The sequence below is a fragment of the Solanum stenotomum genome, chromosome 1 (genome assembly GCF_019186545.1).
Source record: "Solanum stenotomum isolate F172 chromosome 1, ASM1918654v1, whole genome shotgun sequence".
Lineage (NCBI taxonomy): Eukaryota > Viridiplantae > Streptophyta > Magnoliopsida > Solanales > Solanaceae > Solanum > Solanum stenotomum.
Window position 1 is genome coordinate 11260429 of NC_064282.1, and position 10541 is coordinate 11270969.

The 10541-nt window shown below is 35.8% G+C and overlaps 1 protein-coding gene across 1 annotated transcript; it reads left to right on the forward strand.

Moving 5' to 3' along the window:
- Positions 1-116: 116 nt before the first annotated feature.
- LOC125876938 (aminopeptidase P2) lies at positions 117-10351 on the forward strand. The gene is made up of 13 exons (XM_049558234.1): positions 117-525; positions 1162-1287; positions 1428-1547; positions 3058-3333; positions 4385-4557; positions 4884-5138; positions 5676-5827; positions 7167-7357; positions 7907-8015; positions 8108-8262; positions 8936-9028; positions 9599-9679; positions 10114-10351. The coding sequence occupies exons 1-13, from the start codon at positions 205-207 to the stop codon at positions 10183-10185; spliced, it is 2124 nt and encodes a 707-aa protein (XP_049414191.1). The 5' UTR covers positions 117-204; the 3' UTR covers positions 10186-10351.
- The last annotated feature ends 190 nt before the right edge of the window (positions 10352-10541 follow it).

A 10541-nucleotide genomic window follows, 5' to 3' on the forward strand; every position in this document is an offset into this window, starting at 1 on the left:
AGTAAAAAATTATATTATTTTTACCTAAGTAAATATTTAAAACTAGATTTCTATTTAAACAAGCAAGTACAAATGATATCCCAAAATTGAGTATACTCAGTCTGTCTGACAGAAATATTTGCGTCTCAAATCAAGATTCCTTTTAGCTTTTGCCCAAACACTTTGGAGTTGTGAATACTCTTATCCATTCTTTCTTCTCCATCAATGGATTCTTCATTATCAGCTTCCACCACCATGCTTACTTGCTCTTCCAAACTTCACCATTATCCACCTCGAAGTTTTCGTTTCCTCTCTTTCTCCCTCCCCATTTTCCGCAAACTCGGAATTTGCCCCAAATTTCTTTCAAAATCTCCAAATCTTACTGTCCGAAGTTCCAGTTCCATCACTGCTAAACCCTCCTGGGAATTTCAGAAAAAGGGTAGAGGAAAAGAACAGGATAACAAGCTACGTGCTCTTCGTGAGATCTTTACTAGGCCTGGTGTTAATGTTGATGCTTATATTATTCCTTCCCAAGACGCCCATCAGGTTTATATTCTTGATTTTCTTGAATTCAAGATCTTATTTTTTTGGGGTTGGGTGGATGGGTGGGGATAGTAATCTTGATTTCCTTTGAAGTTAGGTTGTATTAATGGTATGTTCTTGAGTGGTTAGTGTAAAGATTGTTGCTTTTTTTTTCAGTGGACTTCAATTAGTACTTCAATTCCCATTAATTTTCGCCTTTTTGAAGTGTTCTTTGGAAAATCTACTGCTTTTTCGAGGTATTGATGATGTTTTTATGTATAGGTCTGGTGATTCAGTTTCAAGATAGTGTTTCTATTATTGGTATTAGTTCCCGCTGAATAGCAGAATCTGTTCTTTATAAAGTAGTTGTTTTGCTAAGATTCTCTGTTTCTAACATAATTGCCTGTTTAGGTTATGATGCACTTACTAATTGAAGCAACACTTCACTCATTTAAAGTGATCACTTGATGCAGTGATATGGTGTGATGTGAAGTGAACTTGTTAGTATTGATTTCATTCCTTGGTAGTTAATCATACATTCGTGGAAGGTATTAAGTGAGTTCTGGAAGTATCATGTGGATGGGAAGATAGGCAACAAATGGAACTATCTGTCAATTCTTTTTACAAGTTTTGCTAAATGTGAATTTTGTTGATTTGTAGAGTGAGTTCATTGCCGAATGTTATATGCGAAGAGCCTATATATCAGGATTTACGGGAAGTGCAGGCACTGCTGTTGTTACCAAGGATAAAGCAGCCTTGTGGACAGATGGGCGATATTTTTTACAGGTTTGTATTATATGCATGGTTGCTTTAGTTTTACTGATCATTTTCTCAATGGAAGCAAGCTGAATGGTTTGGTTAGTATCCTTTGTGTGTATCTGCTGTCTTCTAATTATGTTTTTCTTCTCTTTGGTGTGTGTAAACAGGCTGAGAAGCAGTTGAACTCTAGTTGGGATCTCATGAGAGCTGGTAACATGGGGGTGCCTACTCCTAGTCAGTGGCTTAACACTGTCCTAGCACCTGGTTGCAAGATCGGTATAGATCCTGTAAGTAATGCTCAAATATGCTTTTAGATTTGTGAATTTGTTTAAGTATCAGTAAAAGAAAGGATTGGAATGTGGATATTTTTTTTGATAAAAGTATTGGAATGAGGATATGTTTACTTATTGTGGGAAGACAAAATGTTTTCGTCAATGAGTCAACAAGTTCACATATTTTCATGTTCATGCTCATGTGTGGATAATGGGCATGAATCCTCCCTCTCCTCTTGTATCATTCATCAGAGTACCCCTTCTAAGTTCCGGGCTTGGTTAGTCAGAATTCAGAAAATTTAACCTGTATTTCAAGTTCAACAGAGTATTAAGCTAAATCAAATTCAAATTGTCAACTCTGATGTTTTTGTATGTATATATGAAAACAATAGCCCATGATAAGTAATTGTCACATTATTCTGATCTTATCTTTTAAAATTTACCCTTAGCTGACTTAGTCTCACTCACAAGACCCCAACTACTAGATGGGCCTGTTTTCTTATTATCTGGAATCGACCTAAGATAAAATTATAAAGTTTGTGATTGACATAATTTGTGTAACTTTGAGAAAAGTATCTACTGTGATTGGATTTTAAGTAGTGAAGTTGTATAGAACATCTATAAAAAGTAATGTTATATGGTAGTAATTGTTAGGCTGCCAAAGTAGATCTAAAATCACATAAAAAGGAAATCTGCATATCCTTGGAATCAATGCAAACTTAGCTAACGATAGGCACAAAGGAAGAATAAGATCCATAAAGGTGATATCTACCCCTTCACAAGGTAGAGGTAAGGCTGTGTATACATCGTCCTCCTTAGATTCCACTTGTGGGATTATGACGGGTATGTTCTTGTTTGACACTTTTTGAAGGTCTCCATCATGCCCTTAATGCTAAGGAATGCATACTTACAGTTTCAACAAAAGGTGATCTCTACTAGTTGGAGAATAGGGTTTAGACTTGTTAGGGAACTCTAATAATACTTTTATTTTATTTTATTTTATTTGTTATGATGATGACATGAGTTGAGGATTCATATAACCAACCTCAACTTGTTTGAGTCTGAGGCATAGTTGTTGTTGGTTGGTCGTATGTTACTGCCTTCGTCACAACTTATATTAAATTCTTCCATTTTGGGATATTCTTATATGTTTGATACCATAGCACTAACAACTGACAGTCAACTTAAAAGTCTACTTTTTATCCTCTTGACTGTGAAGCACATTCTGAAACCTTAGCGATGGTGCTAAGTGGCCCAATGTGGTCGATACCTAAAGTTGTTCGCCAGAAACTTGTAGTTAGTCTTAGTACTTGATTACTGTATTATGATTATCGTCGCCTATAATTCAGTCACTCTTGTGTTTATTGATGATTGGAAGCCTACTATTTCACCTCTTCTAGTTCAAATTCAAAATTTTCAATCTTGCTAACACTTTTCTATTTGCTTTAAACACCATTAAATCATAATTAACCTTGCATTTTCTTTCCTCTTATATCAGTTCTCTTTGTTTTGATGAAGGGAACAGTTTCTTTTTTCATCTGATGCTGCAAAAGAATTCAAAGAAGACATTTCTAAAGGGAACCATGAGTTGGTCTTTTTGTATGATTTCAACCTTGTAGATGAAATTTGGAAGGAGTCGAGGCCAAATCCTCCAAAGGAACCAATTAGATTGCATGACCTAAAATATGCTGGTGTAAATGTGTCGTCAAAGCTTTCATGCTTGAGATCTGAATTAAGAAATGCTGGTGCATCGGCAATTGTTATCTCCATGCTTGACGAAATTGCATGGCTATTGAACTTGGTAATCCTCTTTGTGCTTCTTTAAAATCTTTGTTAAGTTTTACTTGATCATATGTGCACAAAGAGATCATTGTAACCCAGATTCATGCTTGTGTGTGATTTTTTGGTCTGAGGGGTAGGAAGAATCTATCCTTCTCATTTGTTATTAATCCAGTTAAGTGGGGAAAAAATGTACGGCTATCAATAGTTCTTACATCTGATAATCTTACTCAGTTGAAGACAGAGTTCAGATGAGTTGCATTTCAGCATAATTATCCTTTAAGCTGTGTCTCTTTATCTTTCTCTTCAAATTGTGTTTTCTTAATTTCCCATATGACAAAGCTTCAAGAACAATATCTTGAATATTTTACACTTAACCTCTAAATCAATTTTCCATTTTTGCTCTTGATAAGTTTATAAGACTAGTAATAAATTCTACTCCTATTAATTAGTAAAATTTCTGGGAACCAGCTTCATTCTGATTACCAAATCTAATATTTCTAAAACTTGGCGTTAAAAGTTTGTTTTTTCCAGTGAACAGCTCTTACAGTATTGACTGTATGGGAATAATTTTTGTGATTATGTATTGTATATATCTGTTAAGCATATTGTTATCAAAAAATATCTGTTAGCATATTTTAATATTTGAAGCAAAGATGTTTGATATAATTTGATTGTACTACAATGGTGCACCCAGCTTAGACCATTCAAGAACTTTTGATTTTTGCCTGCACACTTATTAATCCTTTGAAAAAATGAGATTGGCATATCAATATGTATTTTAGTAAGCGTTTTTATTATGATGGCCCTATAAATGGTTAGGTCATGGATTCTTTGTAAATTTAATAGCTAATAATATTCTTTCTTCAAAGAATATTAATTGTTAACTGCCAATAGTTGGTCTAGTTTCTAGTTCTCAAGGATATTTATAACATTGGAAGTCATATGTCAAGATTTCAGCTTCTTATTGTGGATGCGCAACAAATGTATTTACATGCTTTGGGTTGCCGTTGAATGATGACTTAAATTGCTTTCAGTTTCTTATTTGATTAGTTATTTACTTGTGTCTCCAGAGAGGTAATGATATCCGACATTCACCAGTAATGTACGCATATTTAGTTGTGGAGATAGATGGGGCAAAATTGTTCGTAGATGATACTAAAGTAACACCTGAAGTTATGGAGCACTTGACAAATGCTGGCATAGAATTGAGAGCATATGAATCCATTCTTTCTGAAATTGAAAGGTAACTTTGCTGCATATTTTTATTTGGAATTTCAAATTTTGTCTACTTGTCAACAGTTCTATGTCTTGTATTTGATATCACTCTGTCAAGGACAACTGCAGTGAGAACTGTGTGTGAGAAGCTTGTGTATATATTTATCTCAGCATTTGAGTGTTCAACTCCACAAACAGCACCCTAGACTTAAATGCTAATGGTGCTGCAAAATTTTAATGGATTCTGTTTCTAATAGAAGAAATTCCTCAAAAATGAAAGCATTACTAATATAGTGTGTTTTTGGAGAGAGTTCTTCCCATAATAAAATTTGACTTCAGAATCGCTCTTTTCAGTTTGGCAGCAAAAGGAGTAAACCTTTGGTTGGACACTTCATCAGTCAATGCTGCTATTGTAAATGCATATGAATCAGCTTGTTACAAATATCCTTGGGATTCTGCAACTAAAAGCAGGAAGAAGAGGACTGCCAACCTTGATTCCAATGGTGAATCTGGGGGACCATGTGCAGTATATAGGAGTTCTCCTGTCTCTCTGAGTAAAGCTGTCAAAAATGATGCTGAGTTAGAAGGGATGCGTAACTGCCATCTAAGGTACTGAAAATCCAATCCAACCTTTTAAACATATGTCAATTGTCAATAACTACTGCCTATTGTATCACGATCTATGCTTCCAAAAGCGTACTATTTCACCACTTCCCACTCTATATGTGATGCTGCTGCCATCTTTACCCAAAAATGTAATGTTGCTGCCATAGAAGTCCTCCAACACTTCCATTATATGCCCTCTATAATTTTCCCCCGTGAGGTAGTCTAATTATTTCCTATCATCCTCCCTCTTGTGTTCCATTTTTGTCTGAAATGACTGTCCTCCAGAGTGATCGCTCCTCCGTATCAAATCTCCATATCCATTTACACAGTGAAACTTCGTTGAAGCCTTATTGGGATCTACGTGAAGGTTTTGTCGGTAAACATATTACAATAATAATAACTGTGACTTTGGATCAGTTTCTTCTATTCCATGGAAAACCATAACTGTGACTTCTTTTCTGTACGAGAGATAGTTGCATAGATTTATAGCATTCATTCTTTGTTTGGCCTTTTATGGTGAAGCATTATCTTTTGATGCAGGGATGCGGCTGCATTAGCTCAATTTTGGGCTTGGCTGGAGGATGAAATCCAAAGGGATGTTGTTCTGACTGAAGTAGAAGTTGCAGACAAACTTCTTGAATTTCGCTCACACCAAGATGGCTTTCTTGATACAAGCTTCGACACCATAAGTGGTATATTAGTTTCTATTATCATGATTGAGCCGAATTACGAAACGTATATAGTAGTGAAGAGCTAGTGTTTGTCTTTGTTGACTTTTACTGGATAATAATAGCAGCTTTGTCTCGAATGAAAATGTATTAAGAATATAGATATCAAAATTATATCCCATGCTTGTAGATATTTCTTTGAATTCTGTTTTCCTACCAAAGTTTTTTGAAATTTAGAATGCTTTAGATCTTTTGGAGATGAAAATTTGTTTCTTTGACTTTTGTTTTCCATATTTCTGTTGACGTTCTCAGTAGGAGAATCATTCCAACTTCTAAGGCATATCCTTTTTGTTCTTCCCTCTAATGCTTAAGCTTATTATAGTTGAAGAGTTTTCATAGCACTTTGGGCGATGTAAATGTACTTTTGAATGGTCAAAGACAATAGTAAACATTTGTACTCCCTCCATCCCAAACTGATAATTTCCTTTTTGACTAAGCATTTATATTAAGAGGGGAATTGAAATGTAAATATGTAATACCTTAGAGTTAGCTAGCAAAAGGTGTGGGCCCCTATATTGACTTTTGTGCTTCTACGGAATAAAATATAGGAAAACCTTGTATTGGAAAGAGGTAGTCCAATAATAGCTCGAGCTATATAATGTATTGATACGTCCCTTTTGAGGATAATGATACTATTTTCATGCTGGAAATGTTGGACTACCTGATTAAAAAAATGTTGTACTATGTTCTAAAAGTTGGACATAGGGAGTAGTTGACGACTTTGGGATGAAATGGTGGATATTTGTTAATGAGTCATTTTGCATTGTCCTTTTCATACTGTAGATTCCAAAAAAATATAATACAATACTCATCTTGATTTGATGTCACCAACACAATTTCTATGGTAGTTTATCTTTCGTTTTTCTCTGGATTCTGCTCGTTCAATGGTCCACGTATGTCTTATTGTCCATATGCATTCAAGAAATCTTGAATTCATCCTAGTAATGGAAAAACTGTGGTTTCCATTATGTTCAGAGCCATGTCCTGTGCATTCAATGCCCTGTCGCCATCAGGTAAAGGTCACCATGGAAATTGCTACTTGACAGTTTGTAAAGTATGTACACTTTTTCCTAACTAACTTTTTCCAGATGTCCAGCGCTTTCCTGTATTGAGTTTTCTGTAATGGAGTGAGTTTCAATTTTCCTTCATGGAAGCATGTGCACCACAATTTTAGATCACTTGTTATGAGATGCTGATAGAAGAGATGTCTGAGTCAACATAAAATGATCAGTGACAGTGCAGAATTATTGACAAGCTGGTCTTTCTCCCCAGTCATATTCATTTTTACTAAATTTACCTGTAGGTTCGGGTGCCAATGGTGCTATAATTCATTACAAGCCAGAGTCAGATAGTTGTAGCACTGTGGATGGGAAGAAACTCTTCCTTTTAGACAGTGGAGGCCAATATATTGATGGAACGACTGATATTACGAGGACAGTGCATTTTGGTGAACCATCTGCAAGAGAAAGAGAATGTTTCACCCGAGTACTACAGGTATACTATATCTTTCTGCCAGCAATGATACATTATGTTATACTTAGGACGGGAGTATGGTAGAGTTATTCTTGAATTGGATTGTTCTTCAATTCAAGTTCTTACTGATAGGGAACTTGATCTTGTTCAATGCTGACGGGCAGACTTACATTTCAAATATCTAACGTCTGAGTTGATACTTCTGAACACAAGAATTAGCTTCACCACAGATACTTAGCCGTTTCAAAAAAGATACAATGGTTTCTGATTCCCTCGAGCTTAAGGGTCAATCAGATGGAACTGATGGATTGAGTAGGGAAACAGTGAAAGGAACCTATAAAATACCTCATAATTTTAGCAAAGTTAAAGTAATTAATTTTGTTGATATAAAATCAACTCATCAATTATATTCCTTCCAAGTTGTCAGTTCAAATGTTACCCTTTGAAGTACATGTTTTGGAGTTGTGTTCTTGGTATTCTGTGGTAACTCAGTTTGTGGCATAGCTAGATAAGTGATTCTGTAATTGTTTCGATAGGTTGTACAGTTGTAGTTGATCAACACATTTGCAGGGTCACATAGCACTCGACCAAGCAGTTTTCCCTGAGAATACTCCTGGATTCGTGTTGGATGCATTTGCACGGTCCTCCTTATGGAAGGTTGGCCTTGATTACCGGCATGGTAGGTGTGCTCAAAGTTCTGTTTACTTATGATATTAGGAGCTTTTAGTAACTTACATTATTTCCTTTACATGATCTCTTTATTTATTCTAGGAACTGGGCATGGTGTTGGAGCTGCACTAAATGTTCATGAAGGCCCACATAGCATTAGTTTCCGCTTTGGAAATATCACTCCTTTGTTGACAGGCATGATTGTCAGCAATGAACCAGGTTACTATGAAGACCATCATTTTGGTATTCGAATTGAGGTACTTTACCCATTTTTCTGTATATGTACCTATAAGAACTGAAAACTGAATTCTTTTTTGGTTTTTTCATGAGTACCTCTAGTATTTAAATGTTTTATCATTTGAGCCCACAAACGGATTCCTCGTGAAGCTTCTCTTTCCTTTTCTCTTAGAGAAGTTCTCTATACAGGTTCTAGTAGATCGACTGCTATAATTTGATGTTAAAACCTCCACCGATTTATAAGTTAAAGCATATGAGTGTGTGCACTTGCTTATTTTCTGTTGGAACCTAAAGAGGTATCTGAGGAACTTTAGATCTCATTGGTTGCTAAAATTTAGGTCAAGTTCATTATTAAACGCTAAAGAAGAATGTTCGCTAAATGCTGATAGTAAAATCTCCATCTTGGTAAAAGAAGAATATGTCACAGAAAAAATAGCGACCATTCCTGTTAAAACTTGAACTATAGAAGTGGCATGTAGAGATTTCTTTTTCTGCGTCAGTTTGATTTGATTGTAAAAGAATTCTGTCAGGACGTCATGCTGTTCTTTGATGCTCTATTGGCATTAGTGTGCTATACTCTGTGGTTTGTAATGTAGTCAAGTTTATCCTTCCATGTTCAATTTCTTCAGCCTAATGCAAGTTACCTCTGGTTTTCATTGTGTTATCTGATTTTAACTCTTTCTTGTTATCCAGAATCTTCTCTGCGTTAAAGAAGAAGATACACCAAATCGTTTTGGAGGAATAGGATATCTGGGATTTGAAAAGCTTACTTTTGTTCCCATACAGGTAAGACAACTCATAATTAATCTTTCTTTGCTTTTACTAATGAATTTTGTCTCTGCTGTTATACACTAGGAAAATGGCTTTGGCAATTCTAGGTTGTACAGTTTCTACTGTGCACAAAGGTGGCATGGTCAATCTGTTTATTTCTGCCGTAGTCTCTGCCATGTAAAATTAGGAACTGACTTTAGGAAACTAACTAATTCAAAGAGCATAAAAATTATCATTGAGATATGGATGAAACAAAGATGAACCATTGAGAAATAATTACTCTACATCAGAGAGTGCAGGAAGTATACATTTGACATTCCTAAAGAGTAAATACTCATATGTTGTAAGGTGTAACATGACATATCATGTATGAGTATACATAAGCTTAAGTCACGAATTTAGATTTCGTATCCATCTTCAGATAACTAATAAAAGAATCCCATTGTTTACCCTTCTGTTTTCGTGACCTGCACTGATGTCAATCATGTCTAAAATCAACTCATTCCGGAATGTATGCACTATGCTCCAACCTCTTCTGCCTTAATTTCTAGTGATGTGACTATTTTGTTGCTTCTTATCGTCCAGACTAAATTGGTGGACATATCTTTGCTCTCTGTTGCGGAAGTAGAGTGGCTCAATAGTTACCATTTGCAAGTTTGGGAGAAGGTAAGCATCCAAGACGATTTATTTTGTTCTTCTTTCTCTTCCCATGATCTATAGTATGTTTTGTGCAGAATGAACAAGAACCTCACTTGACTACCAATTGGCGATTATATTCCATGCATAGAAAACCTGTGCAATCACTTGACACCTGTAATCTAGAATATCATAAGAGTCTAGGTCTAGTCGTTGTAGCAGGTTACTGGTGCATCTGACATATGATTCCCCATATGCTGTTATTGTGCAGTCATTTGATTTAGGTTGAGGCATTTTAAGAAGCTGCTTGTTTGTCACCATAGTTGTTTTGGTCCAACCTCCCTCCCCCTCCCTCCCCCCCACCCCCCCTCCACCCCAAAAAAAAAAAGAAAAAAAAGAGCAGACTTTGTGGTTGTTTATTTCATGTTTAAGACTGTTATTTGCTAACTGGAGATCATCTTTAGGTTTCACCTCTGCTGGATGGTTCTGCACGCCAATGGCTTTGGAACAACACACAGCCTATTACAAAGCTGTAATTTCTTTATACATGCTGTCAATAATACGTTATTCTATCCTTCATCCATTCTTGTACATAGGAGATTAATAATTTGATAATTTAGAGTAACAGCTACTGATACACAGTATAGACAGGCAAACGAACTTTGTTGTACAATATACTAAGAACTGTTTTTAACATTATTATTAAGGGATGTTAAAGGACCTCCGCAAATGTACAATATTGTGCTGCACTTTTCTTCTTCCTGTTATCTGCTTCAACCCCCGATCCACCCCACCCCACACACACCATTTTCTTCTTCGGTTTCCCAAACCTGAGCACCATTACTGCCATGCATGTTACCATAGTTTTGCTGATACAAGACTTAAGGCACAG